Below are 17,695 nucleotides of genomic sequence, written 5' to 3' on the forward strand. Positions count from 1 at the left end.
CTTCAAACAAGGATTGTGAACTTGATTGATTCTCCTTTCTAATGCTTTGCTTCATTCAAAACGTATCCTGGATCTTTGTAACATTTTGAGTTTTACATGTGAAAGTGTTAACTTGAGTTTCAGAACAGACAAGTTGCTTTGGAAGAAGTTTTAAAAAAGCAGGAATCACTGCTGTCCAGTGCACAAATTAGGGTGTTGTGTGTATGTCCAGTAAGAATGAATATATGATTGAGGCATTGCGTGTATTGCTAATTATCCTGCAATACACTGAGAAGAAAGGTAGATGGTGACATATATGCATCAGGATTTCATGCACTATCCCTGGGCCATGAAATGGAAAGTGTCTTTTGACCAGAACAAGGTCAGCTAACTCACTATCATTACAGAATTATGAGCTGATGCCTCCTGACATAAGAATTAACAGATGCTGTCTTTCTTTGGTAAACAAAACATTATGACAAGGTAATGCTTGTGGTAACAGGTGAGGGGAAGAGATACATGTGGTATTGTGATAGACAGCAGATGCTAGTGATGCAGGGGTATTTCAGTGATGGAGATATTTCTTTGAATTCAGATACAGTCAGATGGATGACATAGTATGAGTAATTAAATTATACTGTGCTTTATTGTGTGGCGACTGTGCTAGCTTCCATTAACAGTGCTATGTGCAGGAGGTTTATAAAATTTTCTTTTTTTCTTGTAAATTAGATGCTTCTTTACCGGAACCAGACTCTGAACAGATTAAGTGTCTGAAGACATATTTTGGGCATTACAGTTTTAAACTGTGAGTATTTTTCAAAACCTGTTTTCAACAGACTGGTACATTAATAAAGCAACATACAAATGCTGTTTTCTGTATGTGTATCAGTGTTAGTATTTTGCTGCTGTGTAATGTTGCTAAGATGATTGATTGGTGCTGCTGAAGTGTTCTCTTGTTGCTTTGATTCTTCAACAGATTTCTTGCATTGAACTATACTTTGCTCATTGAGCAGGTGGGCATTGTGTTGTAAACTGGAGCATTGGTGTTTCATACTGTGTGTCATGCAAGACCTCTGTGTTGCTGATAGTTGCTGTCCCATCTCTTTTTTTTTTTCAGTAGTGCATTATGGCTTATTGCTTTCATGTGATCACCCGCAGTGTACACCAGGTATATACTTTTATCTTATCTTTTATCTGGAGTCTAGTGTTAGGATATATAGATGTGATGGGTGTGGGTGTGGGATTGTAGCAGAACTCCCTTACCCAGTCTCCTCCTGTGCAATAAAACAACACTTTAGATTGCCTTATTGACATGCATGGTTTTAATCCATTGTATCATTTTTAATTTGTAATTCATCTGCATGACATCATATGTAGTATGAAATACCTTACTTAAGTCTAGAAAAAGGACATCCACCTGGATACCTTTATCCATGGGAACTTAAATACTGTCCCAGAGGTGGACAAGTTTGCATCAATATTCTTAGTTCTCCTTAATTCTTTAGTCAGTTCTTACATCATTAATCTTTCAGGAACTTTACAGAAACCACTCATAAGATTTTTAGTGTACAAAAATGTTCTTCTGTCGCTAGAAGAGAGAGAGCAGTAATTGTTAATGAGGTCTTACCTCAGCTTGAGTATGTCCTACCTGTTGTCTCAAAATCTTCTATAGCGAACCTCCAAACACTCAATATTCTTCTTCTGTCCCTAAAAGAGAGAGAGCAGTAATTGTTAATGCGGTCTTACCTCAGCTTGAGTATGTCCTACCTGTTGTCTCAAAATCTACTATAGGGAACCTCCAAACACTCTTAACTGTAAGAATGTTTAAGGTTCACTCTTCTCTCCCCTAAAAGAGAACACGCACTGCTCCATACATTTCAAAGCCAAATGGTTTCCACTGCACCTCAGAGTCACACTATTGCTTGCAGCCATAGTCTTTAAGCTGGCTAACCTAAATTCTTTGGCCTTCGTATATGAAAAATCTCATGCAACCTAAGATTGTGCCCTACAAGTACCACCAGTTTGCAACTCTCCAGACTCCAAGCATCACTCCTTTGCGATAATGTTTCCAAATGTTGGCCTTTCCCCTTCCGTATCTCCTCACTTAAATTCCATTCTCACTTTTCCCAGGTTTCAGTCTGAACATAAGTCTTCCCTTTCAAAGAACACAAAGTAATTTCTTAAGTAACAGAGGTTTCACCTATGCACCAACTGCAGACACAAATGTACCTCTTCCTCAGTTATACATTTCTTCCCTTTTCATCATCATTTCCTCACTCCTCTGTCACCCCCTAACTTCCTCTCTTCACACTGTACCGTCATACAGATATCTTTTTCATCCATACTTCTTGTTCCTGTCTTTCAAGTCCTTTTGAAGGGGATTTTTCTATATTTAAGGGGAGTCATTCATCATGCCTGATTTGTACCTGCAGACGTGGTCCGCCAAAAGCCTTTTACGTTTGCTTTGACTTCAGAGAAGTAGATAGCAGCTGATCCATATTTCCCTCCTACATTAAGGTTATCATGCAGCCCACCTTGCAGATGAATAATGCTTTACATTTCCTAAGTTTATGATTTTGTATTCTTGCTGGTCACTGCAATTTGCTGATATTGTTTGGAGGCAGAACTGAAGAGTGTAGGGTCTACAATGCCTTCTGAAACCCACCCAGTGATATCTGGAAATTTAAAGTATTGTGTGAAGGCATGGGCTTTTGGGCAAGATCACAACTTCTTCCTAATGCAGAGTGCCCTCACAAAACTTTGTTGTGCTATATCCTTGTATATCTTTTTATCACTGAGACTGCTTTTTTGATTTAGTTGTTCTTGTCCGTCCCCACTTTTCTTATTCCTTATATTAGTGAAATTAGTTTTACAAACAGCCTAAATGCCATTGTAACACTCACCTTTAATCTCACATGTAAGTGAACTGAACAGATTGTATATTTTGTTGGTTTGGGTGGTATTGAGCGTTTTTCTGCTTATCAGTTCACTTTCAACAAAGAATGGCAACATAATTTTTTGTATTTGCTATGTCTCTTCACATTAAACCATTTTAGTGTCCATGACATTTATTGTCATTTGTTGCTGAAGTTTGTACTTTGTGTGCATTCCTTATGCAGTGTTTTATTGTAGTAGCTTGTTGATTACTGTATTTCTGCACTTTTTGCTACAATACAGTTGATTTTACATTAATAATGATTAGGTATGCACTCTAAGTGGCAGTAGGGAGTAGTCTGATCTCATTCTGATCTTGAAAATCTCTCTAGTCAGCCTCCAGTATAATTTGGTGATTGGTAAGAGAGCCAATTTGGTGATTGGTAAGAGAGCCATTTTGATTAGTCAGTTTCTGAGCCTGTATAACGTTGGCACTTTTGCATGATGCTGCTCTTCAGGGTTTGACAGTTGCCAGTATAGACACAGGCACTTTGAACTGAAACTTTTGTTAACAAAAAAAAAAAAACCTTCCTCTGAAATCTCCTTAGTGCTTAATTATGTGTAGAGCAACTCATAGGCACACCACCCTATGAGTTTAATTTTAGATAATCTTTTGTAGTCTGTACTCTTACTAGATAGCCAACTGTAAACCCGCCTTGTACCACCCCCTTGTAAAACACAAATAGGATATGGAACTGTGGATCTTGTCTTTTCCATCTGCCTCACCCTGTGGGGTTATTGAATCTGATTGTGTCAAAAGCTGACACTTCAAAATCTTCAGCTGCAAAGCTCCATCTCGTGTCCTTTAATGCTCTGCATGCTTAAATCTCCTCAGATCTCATTTCCTTCTCTTCAGTGTCAAACATTTTCTCCTGTACAGATGCATGCCAGTGGCTTTGCTACATGATTCTCTCTGTTTACCCCCAAGTCTGAGGTAAAAATCCCTTCCAGATGGACTTCCAAGTGGCTGCACACTGAGTAGCAGCTTGTTTCTGGATCTCCCAGCGTGAAAACAGAAACTCAGCAGAGAAGGCCAGTAGACTTATGTTTATGGGTAAATGTTAGTGACTGGTTAATAAATATACTGACTGGATGCCATGAAAAAAGAAACACAGAAGACCTAGAAAAAAAAAACGCTACAAAATGTGAAGAAGGAACACTGCCAGGGGAGAGTTCTCCAGCTGTTCAGCAAAAAGTAATGCAACCTTCAGACATGACTTCCAGTAACCTGCAGGAAGATATATGACAACTGCATACAGATCTGGTTAAAATAAACAAAACACAGGTAGAGTATATCGACACAAACAACAAAAGGCTGGAACAAATGGAAGAAACTTTAAACAGATATTCAGATGAGGTGATAAAGCTGCATAAATCAGAGGTCAAAATGAAGGAAAGGCGGGCTGAATATGAGACTGTTCAGGAAAAGATGTTTCAAACAATAATAAAATTAGAGGACAGAGCATGTAGGGGAAACCTGAGATTTTCAGCTATACACGAGAAGCTGGAAGGAACAAACTGCATTAATTTTATGAAAGCACAAATAAGCAACTGGACTGGTATTTCACAGCGGGAACTGTTCAACGGGCACATTGTGTGTATGCTCCAAACCTAGCCATAAGAAAGCAACAAAGATCTATAATACTAAGGATGAAATCCTACCAGCAGAAGGAGTTGAGTCTTAAAACTGTGGAAGAAGGACAAAATACTAAAAGTGGAAGATAGTGTTTGTGGAGAATGATTACTCATTGTACTTCAGACAAAAGAGAAGTAAATTCATTCCTGTATTAAGAAAATGTCGCGATGCAGATGTAAGATTCAAACTGCTATATCCAGCTTTCTTCAAGATATTCTTTCCTGGAGGGACAAAATCATTTTGATGACTATGGAGGAAATACAAACACTTGTCCAACAAAAATTGATCTGTGAACAGAAGGAGATTCTGCTTTTTGTTCTTCTAGTAATAAAGACCACAGAGAGACTGTACCTGTGAAACCTTTTCCAGTATTTTAACTGAATATGGAGAGAGGGAAGGGAGCATGTGAGTTGACTAGAAGAATCGAGAGTACATTGGAAATGAAGCAGAGACAGGATTTTGGTGATGGAGAACAGTAATAAAATCAGTAACTTAATGTTGGATTGCAGTGCAGATTATATTTGTGCTATATGACAGAACAAGAAAATCTGGGAATATTGGACTTTTTCAAAATGTGTTTGTGTGGGGGACTGTAAAGTGCATGCTGTACTTCATGTCATTAATGTTCGAAAAATGCTTTGGGGAAGAGAGTGGCGAAACTATAAGTAAAGAAAACACTTTTTCTTATTAGTACTGTATTTGTGGTGCATGGTTTTCTTTGATGCTATTTTTAAGTGTAATGGGGATTGTAAAGGAGTGTTTTTTTCTCTCCCCTTCTCTCTTGTACAATTTAGAGAAATATAGGTAATGCAATGATTCAAAAAAAAAAAAAGGAGCCTGGTTAAAAAGGCATAAAGTGCAAATTAATGTGCTTTTTTTCATTCTTGCATGTGGAAATGACTGATTAAGGACCTTTGTTTTAAGAGAGAGAGCAATTAAATGAAAGAATATTGAATAATATGAGCATTTTGTTTTCTAGCAGTTGCATGTAAGTGTACTAAGTAGCATTTCTGCAACTGGTCTTCATGTTTCCATGGGGACAGTCTGATAAATAGAAACTGGAGACAGTCTGGTGGTATGGGATTGGCTGTGCGAAAAGAAAAAAAGAACAGAGAAATTGGCTAGGACATAATGTTCACTGAAAACAATCAGGTTTTCCCAGGTGTGACAGCTTTACAGATAATGCAAAGCCAATTAGACCTGAAGTAAAGTTTTTTTTTAGTTTAAAATGCATGGGAATTTAATATAAACTGGTGATTTTTTTTCTTTTCCACCCTTTTCTCTTTTTCTTTGTTCAGTTTTAAGAAATGTAGGCACTGCAATGAAAAAAGAGGGGAGTAGATGGAGGGAGAGAGGAAGGGTCTTGGTTGAGTGTGTGACAAAAGAAAAATGCTGCTTTTTCCCATGCTTGTGACTGGGTTAAAACCCTAGGCATTATCCAGTAACAAGTTTTATTCCAAAGTATGTGAATGAAAAACAATATTGAATATTGTAAGGCTTTCTGATAAACAAGGTACCCTTAGCAGTTTTGTGTCTGGCTTGCATGTCATTGAAAGACAATTTGATAAAGAGAAATGGCTCGGAGAAAGTGCTTACTGAAAACATTCCAAGTGATGTTCTTCATCCCACATTGCTGCAGTCCTAACACTTATGCAGAAGCAGTTTTGCAAGTGCAGGTTGGCGTTCTGAGATTTTCCAAGTTGAATATTTTGTTTTTCTTGCCTCAGTATTTTACGGATGTCAGAAAAAGTGAATAACTGTATTTCTTGTGGGAAACAGATACCTCATAGGGATTACCATACCTTGTGTATACCTTGTGCTAGATTTAACAAGCGATAAAGAAGATTAGATTGTGCCACCAGGTTAGTTTTGGAAGCGGTGTAATTACGAAGATTAGATTGTTGTGCCAGGTTAGTTTGGGAAGCGTGTAATTATAAAATGAGCCAGAGGTTCAGCCAGAAATTTCTGTGGAACCCAGGGAGAGACTTTATTACTACAAGATGTGACCTCTCAGGAGGTAGCTTCTCAGGTAGCTGTTCTTTCCTCCCTCCCAGGGCAGGCCAGGTTTGGTTTCAGGTGTTACCATATGCTTAAGATGGCAGAAGATTTGATTACAATGATTAGAGGTTCTATGCCCCTCCTGATAAGAGGCCTAGGGTGGAACCTGAGCTTGGGAGTTTTTCTGCTTCTCCTCCTGAGGATTTTTCATTTTCAGAGACTCTTCATTCCATGAGGGAGCATTTGTTTCTACCCAGCATAGGCCTTTAGCTATACCTCCTGTTCTAGATGTGGTGGAGGATGTTTTTGCAGAGGCTTCTCTGAACCCTGATTCTTTGCCTCCTGCTCCAGTTAAACGGATAGATATTATAGGGTGCCTGAAGCTCATAAGTATCTTTTAAGAGTCCGGTGTTAAGGCTTCTGTTAAAAAATCCTGTTCCGATAAAGAGGCAAGGGCTTTGGATAGATGGGGAAAGAAAGTGTATACTTCTTCCACTTTGGCCATGAGCTTTGAATTGCCAGTTTCACATGTTGAAATATCAAAATTATCTCCTTTCACAATTAAAGTCTAAGGTAGATGCTTAGGTATTGAGTGTAAAGAGTTGCAGGATTTAGTTCATGTTTCTGAACAGGTGGGTAAGCATTCTTTGCAATGTGGTTTTGATGCTGTGCCTCTTGGGAGGGTGGCTGCCACTGCTGAGGGATCAGAATTTAGCTGAGCATGTGAAGACAAGGATTTTAGATGCTCCTTTACAATCTGATGTGTTAAGCAGTTCTAAAGAAAATGGAAGACAAGGCTAAGTCTATGCAGACTGTTAAAGATTTTTGCAGGTTCAGCCTCCAAGTTTAGTAGAAATTGGCCTACCAAGGGGTGGACATATCCTGCTTATGATTCCCAGTCTAGGGCGTGGTAGGGCAGAGCTCAAGGTTCTTTTAGGCCTAGAACAGGGAGTTCTCCTGCTCAGTCTTCTGGTGAGAAACAGACCCAATGACCTGCCTTTTCAGCTGCCAGAATCTTCTTGTCTGGCAGCACCTTTGGGAGGAAGGTTGGCACTCTTCAAAGAAAACTGGAGTTTAATTACCCAAGACAGATGGGTATTGGATATCATTCGTTACAGGTTTTATTTCTTGCCTCCTTTCAAAGGCATGCCAGACATTCCTCCTCAACAAAGGAAAGGCTCACAGGCAAATTTCTCTGTTGCTCCAAATAGGGGTGTTCCTAGTACCAAACAATTTTGGATCTGTCTATCCTCAACACTTATCTGGACATTCCCAAGTTCAAATTACAACAGCTTTTACCTATGCTGGGCAAAGATCACTGGATTGTAACTTTGGATCTCAAGGAAGCTTACCTTCATGTTCCTATCAGACTAATTTGCAGGAAGAATTCTCATTATCAGTTCTCTGCATTGCCCTTTGGCTTATCTAGTATTCACAAAGGTTCTGGCTCCAGTGATAGCTTTCTCAGGCTAAAGGAATACAAATCTATCCTTATTTGGACGACTGCCTGCTTCTGGCTCAAGGAAAGGGCGTGCTTCTTCAGCATTTGGAATATGTGATAGCAGTGCCTAAGATGCCTAGTATTATTCTGTGAGCGAATAAAGTCCAGTCTAGTACCCTCTCAAGACATGTGCTTTCTGGTGAGACTGAATACAGCATCCCAGATCAACTATCTCATCAGTCAATGCCAAACTGCATATGAGGAAGCTACAATGGTATCTCAAAATGTATGGACACAGCACTGCCAGGATTTGGACACTGTCATTCCAATAATACCTTGCATTCAAAGCTCATCTGAATGGAAAGTGGATACAAGACAAGTGGCCTGCCAGACTACAGCATCTACATATCAACATGAAGGAAATGTTAGCAGTCCAGTTTGCATTACTGGCTTTCAAGGATTTACTTCTTCCAGGGCAGGTGTTGATTCTAACAGACAACACTACTGTCATGTGGTACATCAACAAACAAGGGGAACACATTCTTATCCTCTATGCAGGCAAGCAATGATTTTGTGGACAGAACTCCTTAGCAGATGTGTTAAGCAGGCAAATCATGGATCCCAAACTGGATCTTCATGTATTTCAGACATTGACAGTGTCCTGGGAACTCCAGACATAGATCTGTTCGCTTCTCCACTAAACCACCAGCTGCCAAAGTTGGTTTCATCACACAGCCTGGAAAGTGATACTCTTTTCTTTCAGTTGGGAAAATCTTCATGGGTCAGACAGGACAAGCCAAGGATGATTTTAATAGCTCCAGATTGGCATCTACCAATGTCTTCACTCACTCTCTTCATCTAACAGCCTGGCATATTCTGTTTTGAACCATAGCAGGTCTCAGCTCAACAAGTTCTCTAGATGTGATTAAGCCAGAAGACAGAGTACAAGTAAAAAAAATGCGCAGGGGGAATGGAAGAGATTTTTATTTTGGTGTGCAGCAAAGGATTTGGATGTTTCTGAGCCAAATTTGAGTGTGGCTCTTCAATATCTTACTGAGTTATTGGACAAAGGTTTGTCTTTCTCTTCCATTAAGATTCATGCTGCAGCAATTTCAGCTCACTATGATTGTGACCCACCATTGTTTTCTCATCCTTTGTTTAAGCAATTTCTTAGAGGTACTCCTGCTTGGGACCTCAATTTTGTGTTGGAGAAACTTACTGCTGAATTGAAATACTTGTCATGGAAGACTGCTTTTTGTTGGCCATTACTTTTGAGCCTTTTTGATTTTCAATCCTTCCTTTATGCCTAAGGTGGTCTCTAGTGTGGCTTTAAACCAAACTATTCATTTGCCCACTTTTATGCAGATCCCCAAAATAAGGCATTTTGTTATTCCCATCATGGCAAGGAGATTCCAGCTGGGATCACTTCTTTATGATTTGCCAGCCTAAGTGTTAGGACTGCAGCAATGTGGATCTTGAACATCTACATTTACTTTTTCTCAACTGGGAAAACTATAATGACATGCAAAATCAAATAGCACTTATAGCACAGGCTGTACCATGCATCTTAGCATGACTCACCTTTCTTTTTGGTTAACTTTAGCTTGTCTATGTAGCTATCCGCTTAGAACTTGTATTCTTATTAGGAAGCAAAAATGTCAATATTTGAAGATGTAAATAGTTGTATGTGTTATTAAGTTAATAGGTTTTAGGAGGGTTGTTCTGTTTGAGGGCTTTCAAAAAAACAAAAAGTTGTGTAAGATGTAGCTTGGGCACAAATGGGTATGACAAGAAACAACTGCATAAAAGACCAACCTGCCGAACAGTATATACATGTAACATAAAAGTTGAAACTAGACATAAGAAAAAAGCAGTTGTATATAAGTGGCAATAATAACTATACAAGAACATGATGCTTTCTGCAATGTCTTTCAATCTGAATGGTCTTACAGATAAACATAAAAAAGAGTAGTGAATTATATTAAAAATGTAGAGTGCAAATAGCTATGCTACAGGAGACAAACCTGGAAAGAAATGAACATGTGAATTTGATAGAGAGAGGATTTCAGGGTGGTTATTCAGCAGCATATCTGGGACAGAGGAAAAGAGGAGTACTTGTATTAATTGCAAGAGGAACTCCAATAGTAATAGAAGAGAGAAATAAAAAAAATAATGAAAGTTGTGTAGTACTAAGGGACTACTGGCTAGGGAGGAGGTTTACACTGGCATGGATTTAAATCACCTTAAAACTGCTATAATGGAGCTTACGAAAATTATGGGCAAAGTAGTCAGCTTTCAGCAAGGAATATTAGTTATAGGTGGAGACTGGAATTTGGTTTGCAACAGTGAAGGTGTGCCTGTGGGGCCTAGAAGGGAAAGTAAAACAAAGGAGTTTAGATTTTTTTAAGAAATTTATGAAAGTGTTTGCCATGGAAGCTGTTAATTCAGTACTAGGAGTTTGGAGTGAATTTATATATTACTCACTGAGATATAAAAACTGGGATAGGCTAGACAATTTTTATATCTCACAGGAACACGTCCACTTAATTGAAGGTCTTGAAACACACCCACTAACTATTTCAGATCATGTGCCAATAATTAAAATAAAAATGAGACACTGCGCTTTCCCACCTAGTGGTTGAAAAAAGAGGAATTCATGGAATGGGTTTTGGAATTAATTCAGGAGTTATTAGAGAAGATGGAATTTTCTTCAGAAAACATAGCTAGGGACTGGGATAAAAGTAAAGTGGAGTTTAAAACTAGGGTGGTAATAAAAGAAAGGGGAGTTATGGCTAAATGTAACGATAATTATTTACAGGGCTTGACAAATGTTAACGTATTGCAAAATAGGAGGAATCTTTCAGAACAAGAAAAGGAACAACTGCAGAATGCTAAACAGAAAATACGGGATTACTTCAACAATATGCATGCATTTAGAAATATTGCTGTTAGGCAACTGTTTTTTTGATAATTCTAGAGCACAAAACTTTTTGCACAACAACTCAGGCAACAAAGTGGAAAGGGCTTGTCACCAAGCCAAGGAAGATAACAAGAGACCCTATAGAATTATTAGAAATATTTTGGAAATTTTATAAAAGTTTGTATAAAGCTGAGAAATACGGACATCAAGAGAAGGTACAAATGGAAATATTTATGGAAGAATTAAATATGCCCAGGTTTAGAGGCAGATGAGGTTCAATTACTAACAGGGTAAGAAGGGATGAGATAAAAATGGCTATGTATAACCAATATACAGGAAAGTCCAGAGGAATAGACTGTATTCCTGTGGAAGTTTAGAAGTTGAGGGAAAAAAATGAAAGATCTGGAAGGTTTTGTTTAACGATATTTTAAGAGAACTGTCAGCATCTTGGAAGAAGGCGGTGATAACAGTAATACCTAAAGAGTAAAGCTTCATCAGAGCCAGCTTCATACAGGCTCATTTCAATATTAAACCATGATTACAAAATGTCTGTAATGGCTAAAAGAATGGCAAACGTGATACCGAAATTGATAAAGATGGATCATTGTGGGTTTGTGGATGGGACGCAAACATTTGACAATATTAACAGAACATTAATGATCCAGTGGGAAGCAGAATGTAAGAAAATGCCACTTTTATTGCTGGGTCTTGATGTGGAGAAAGCATTTGACAGGGTAGACTGGGACTTCATGAGCAGGGCAATGGAAGCATTTGCTTTTCTTGATGCAATTATAAGGTTGATTAGAAGAATATATGAGGGATCCGAGGGACAAATGGGTGGGGTTCTCTCTGATAATTTCTGCTTTAGTAGAGGAGCCAGGCAGGGTTGTCTGGTTTTCCCTTTGTTTGCATTATATTTAGAACCATTGACAAAGAAAGTAAGGGATTCAGAAATGCAAGGGCATAACTGGTTTGGTAGTCGGGAAAAGCTGGCTCTATTTGCAGATGATATTATTTTATACATAACAAAACCAGAAAAGGACATTACATTGTTGTAGAGCATTTTAAGATGGTTTCATATCTTCTCAAGATACAAAATTAATGACACTAAAACAACGGCAATAGCGATAAATTATGTACTCACAAAAGAACTGGTCCAACAATATCCATATTTATGGGGATATGATAAAATGAAGTATTTAGGAGTATGTATTAGAAATGACTGTGGTGGCAGCTAAGGATATGTGGGGAAAGACTAAACAGAAGATAATACAAAACTTGAGAAACTGGAAGCTTTGTAAAATGTTTTTAGCCCCTTTAGTCTTATACATAGGTCAGGCATATTTTTATCAACCAGAGGGGAAGCTGTGGACAGCAGTTAGAGTTGAATGATTTTATCTGGGAAGGGAAGACAGCCTGGGTCATGTGGGATAAGATGATAGAACAAGGCAGACTAGGATTACCCAATTTGAGGGGGTATTTTTTTTTAGAAAACTTTATTTAATTTAGTATTACTGACAACTTAACATATATGCACAAGAACAGTACCAACAGATCTTGCTATTAAAAAAATGGCAAGATAATACTTTATCCAAGATGAAAAAAGACTATACTACAGTTATTTACAACTATTCACACATAGCTATACTTCATAACAAATTTGACAGGAAAAAGGAAAAGTGGGTTTACCGGAGACTATGTTGTACCAACATTAGATAAAAGGGGAAAGCATCTAAGCTGATACTGGAAAGATACAAGGTTAAATAACTCTTCCCAAATTTTTAGAAAGGTTTGTTTTTTACTATTTACTATTACCATTTTATAAGCCATCAAGTGTTTAATAGCCATTTGTTTAACCCCCATGAGATTGCCATTCTGTCCAACCATTTAGAGGTGATGCACAGTTTTATTAATAGAAAGAGTAATTAAAAAGTGCATTTGATGTGTTGAAATATCTGGGAGAGGGATATGGAGTAGAGTGAATTCTCATAAGGTGTGTTTTTCATATCCCTTCTTTTGAAATTGCATCTTTAAGGAGTTCCATAATGTATGTACACATTTACAGCTCCAAATTAGGTGGAGGAAGTCAACTTTTTGAAACTCACTATGAGGGCAAATTGGTGGGATCACTACAACGAGTACACAAATAAGTGCCCTCACTCCGTGTAAAACAAATTCACAGTTGGCGAGAACGAGATGAATGAAACAACTTCAATTTTATTAAAACTAGTAGCGGCTGAAAACAGATAAATATAAATCAAGTTAAGCGCTTTCACCCAGCATATCATGGCTTCATCAGAACTAACGAATTACTTCAATGACAAGTAATTTAAAACTTTTTTGGTGCCAAAATTTTTTTTTACAATATTTAAAGACACAGATACATCTAAAACAATTACAGTTGCTGGAAAAACGAATGATTGAATTGTATGTGTCACATAGATCTCTGACGATATAAATAGAAATAGAAATAAGTAGATAAATGCATAAATATATAAATAAATATGTAAATAGATATGTAAAATATGTAAAATAGATATGTAAAATGCCCACTATCAAATAAAAAACATAACTATGTATATGAGAAAGTATAAGAATATACATATATAATACACATACTACTAAAATTACTAAACAAAACTGTCATAGCTTGTTAAAAACATAAATTTGAATTTATAAATTATATAAATACATATATAAATACCATGTAATTCAAATTTTTTTTTATGGAAATAACGTAATATTGCATGAATATAAATCTTAAATATATTTTAAATAAATAATAACATGTAAACATATTGCAGTGAAATGTTAAAATTTGAGTAAGAATTGATTATATAATACGATAAATTCATAAATAAATCATAAATGAATTAAAAATGTAATAATAATGGTTTTATAGATATGAATTCGTTAAAACCAGGCGGTGTGGTGGCATCTAAGAATATTTGCCACCATGTTTCTTTGTAACTGAGTAAACTTTTAAAATCCCCTCCTTTGAAATCAAATTTGATCACTTCCAGTATAATAAATTTGAAGTGATGATCGTCCCCTTCTCTGTCAATATGTCTATAAAGTGTATTGTTGTCTTTAGTTCTTATACAGTATGTGTGATCATAGATCCTTTTTCTTAAATTTCTTTCCATTTTACCTATGTAGAAACTAGAGCATTTCTGACAAATGCTTAAATATATAACCATCTTGCTATTACAGTTACCTGCACTTCTTTTTACACAACTTTTATGTCCGTTAGCCAAATATATAGTGTTCTCATCAAACATATATTTACGTTGATTACAAGAGCCACACTTCAGGCTCAGTCCAGGAGTCGACTTATTATTTTTCGATCCAATAGTTTTATATTCCACTAGTTGTTTGATGTTAGTTCCCATTTTATATGTAAACTTTGGTTTAGCTCCCAATATTTTACTTAACTGAGTATCTTTGGATATAATGTACCAAAAGTGATTTAAGATCTTTTTAATATATAATATAATAATATAATATAATAATTCATTATCAGATGTCATACTTGCGGCTCGAACACACTGATCTTTAAATACATTATTCTTCAACTTCTCTGGATAACAACTAGTATAATGTAAATAATTGTTAGAAAAAGTGTCTCTTCTGTATATGGAAGAAATAAATGTATTTGATTGATATTGGATGAAAGTATCTAAATATGGTAGTCCAGTATTATAGGAGTAAGTAAATTTTAAGTATTCACTACTCTTATTAAGATACTTCATAAAAGATTCCAGGGTGCTAGAGTAGGCATACCATAAAATATATATATAGTCTAAGAACCTGGAATAGTATTTCACATACAGTATTATTTACTAGTAATTATTTTAAGTATCCTCCCAATGAAGCATTACTAAATTAGCATAGATGGGAGCACAAGCGGCTCCCATCGCTACTCCTTTTGTTTGTTTAAAATATTCACCTTCGAAATATATATAGTTATTGCCCAACACAATGGCCATCATTTCTTCCAATAATCTAATTTGCTCCCATTCGAGGTTTGAATACTTGTGAATATTAGTACTGAAAGCTTCAAGTCCTTGGTCCTTGGGGATGCACGAAAATAAATCAGTTACATCTATAGTGAGAAATGTAATATTACCATAATTCATATCTAAAGGAAAATTACTCAAAAATACCCAGGAATCTTTGACCATATGTAAAACCTTTTCATATAAAAATTTAAATTTGAAATCAATGTACTTTCCTAATGGAAATGTCTTAGATTTACTACCTGAGACTATTGGACGGAAGGGGGGATCACATATATTTTTATGTACCTTAGGTATACCGACTAGGGTGGCCAATTTTGGAAATTTAACTGTTAAAAAGTCATATATCTCTTTAGTAATTCTTCCTTCTATATAATATTTCTCAATATAAGAATCAATCCTTTGATAAGCAGTATTGAATTCATTAATAGAAATAGGTGTATAATTACCAGAATAATGTAACAAATCATAAATCTTTTTAATACATTGAGGGTTGTCATATAAAACCACCACCACCCCCTTTGTCTGGTTTCATAACTCTAATATTCTCATTTTCCCTAAGGTTACTTAATAATCTTTCTTCATCTTGTGTTAAATTCCCACCAGAAGCTAATTGTTTAAGTTTGTTGGATTCGTGATAAAGTTCTCTAATAGTTATATTCTCATACAGTTCAATACTAGGGTGGCTGGGAGGATTAAAACTACTTGTTTTCATAAAGGGGGTATCAATATATACTCTATGGGGAATATTGTCTATACCAGTCACATTCAAATTATTAAAATGGATAGCTAAATTAGGTTTTCGAGTGAATTTTTTGAACTCTATAATTGTGTCTGTCAAGTCAAACCTAGGATTCGGTATATATTTCATTCCTTTACTAAATAAGTCGAAGTAGACTCTATCTATGTTCACATCAGTATAATTAAAAATATTAAAGTTGTTACACGTGTGCACATTTCCATCTATTTCTATCCCATTAATAATATTAATGTTATTGACTTGATCATAAGAATGTTCAGTCTTGGACTCTAATACCACCTCTTTCTCATAAATTTCTGATTCCCATTTAGATAGGGTTGTGTATATTGTTTTCCACCTTTTTGAAAATCCCCCTCATAGGGATGTCGTTCATTATGGTATGAATTATCATACCCTTTCCTATAGTCAAAATTTTCACTCTCCTCCCTCTGCCATGTATATTCATGAAAATCATCATTTGTATGTTTCCTAGATCTCATTTCAGGCCAAATATAGGCCTTACTACTATTATATTGTTCACTGTCCCTTGTTAACTTTTTAGATTTTTCACTGTGTAATATTTGAAATCCATGTTTTAGCTTCCTGGTATTGCTTGTTATACACATTTTCCCATTGAGAGAATAAAAGATAATTAAGAATATTATTATTTATTTTTTCTGCCTCAGATATAAGTTTACTCAGTTTTTCATCATTGTGTTTCATTAATAAATGCATAAAGTTAAAACCACAATTATCAAAAAAAAATTGAATTCCTTTATAACATCTGAAGTAAAATCAAGACCTAAAGGTAACTTAAAAAACGGTACTATTTTCATTTCCAAATTCTTAGTTAAATATTCATTATCTACTTTAAGACCATTAATATTTTTTAACTTTTTTCCTAGTGAAAAAATCATGGTCTTTAAATTATCAAACTCTATATTGTCCATTCTTGAAACATTGTTGTCGCATTTAATATCTCCATTCCATAATTGAATAATAAAAATTCATTAAATTTATTATCTTCAGTAATACTTTTCCCCTTAACTGGGGGATGTACAGAACTGAAGGCAGATTTCACAGTACCTTTTTGTTGTTGAGTAGACAATCCAGCAACCAAAGAATAAGTTTTAGAAGGAAATTGTCTTTTAGGTTTGGCTCCAGTTCTTATAGCTTCTTCATTAATGTCATATAAGGAAAAGTCAAAAGTAAAATCAGACAGGTTAATTTTACTACAATTACAGGATTCATTTATATCCAATGTATTGGTTGTTCTCCCATGGCATTCACCCTGCCCGTTGGGTATGTCCAAACTATCTGAAGATACTACTTCCGATTTGCAAATCAGGTTTATTATTTGTCCTACTGGCTAAATCTCTATCTCCGATTTTGTCTTTCAATACTTCCCGTTCATTTCGCCCAGTAGATGTGGAGGTATTAATGTCTAAAGTATGAGTACGCTCCAAACGCGTACTACCAACCTTTGGTAAAAAAACTGAATGGCCGCTCTGAATAAGTTGTTTCACCAAAAGGGTAAGATTGTTCAATTCACCCTTAAGTCCCGAGATGTCTTCTCGAATATTTTTGAGGTCGTCCGTGCCCCTCTTGCTGTGTAATAACCTCTTCTCTAATGGGTGTTGCACCTGTGTGCTCCATAGTAAGCGAAACAACAACAGAATGAACTAGCCGATAACTATGAAAACACTACGAGTACACCAATAAGTGCCCTCACTCTGTGTAAAGCAAATTCACAGCTGGCGAGAACGAGATGAATGAAACAACTTCAATTTTATTAAAACTAGTAGCGGCTGAAAACAAACAGATAAAAATCAAGTTAAGCGCTTTCACCCAGCATATCCGGTCTTCATCAGAACTAACAAATTAGTTCAATGACAAGTAATTTAAAACTTTTTGGGTGCCAAAATTTTTTTTTACAATATTTAAAGACACAGGTACATCTAAAACAATTACAGTTGCTGGAAAAATGAATGATTGAATTGTATATGTCACACAGATCTCTGACAATATA

At 36.1% G+C, this 17,695-nt stretch overlaps 1 protein-coding gene across 1 annotated transcript in view; it reads left to right on the forward strand.

Annotated features, from left to right (window-relative positions):
* Nucleotides 1-17,695, forward strand: part of WRN (WRN RecQ like helicase) — a 2,579,924-nt gene that overhangs the window by 564,447 nt on the left and 1,997,782 nt on the right. Inside the window, 1 exon segment of the mRNA XM_044059154.1 lies at nucleotides 709-784. Coding sequence (XP_043915089.1) covers nucleotides 709-784 — 76 coding nt within the window.

This window comes from Protopterus annectens, chromosome 17.part0 (assembly GCF_019279795.1).
Source record: "Protopterus annectens isolate FY-2018-M chromosome 17.part0, PAN1.0, whole genome shotgun sequence".
Classification (NCBI taxonomy): domain Eukaryota; kingdom Metazoa; phylum Chordata; order Ceratodontiformes; family Protopteridae; genus Protopterus; species Protopterus annectens.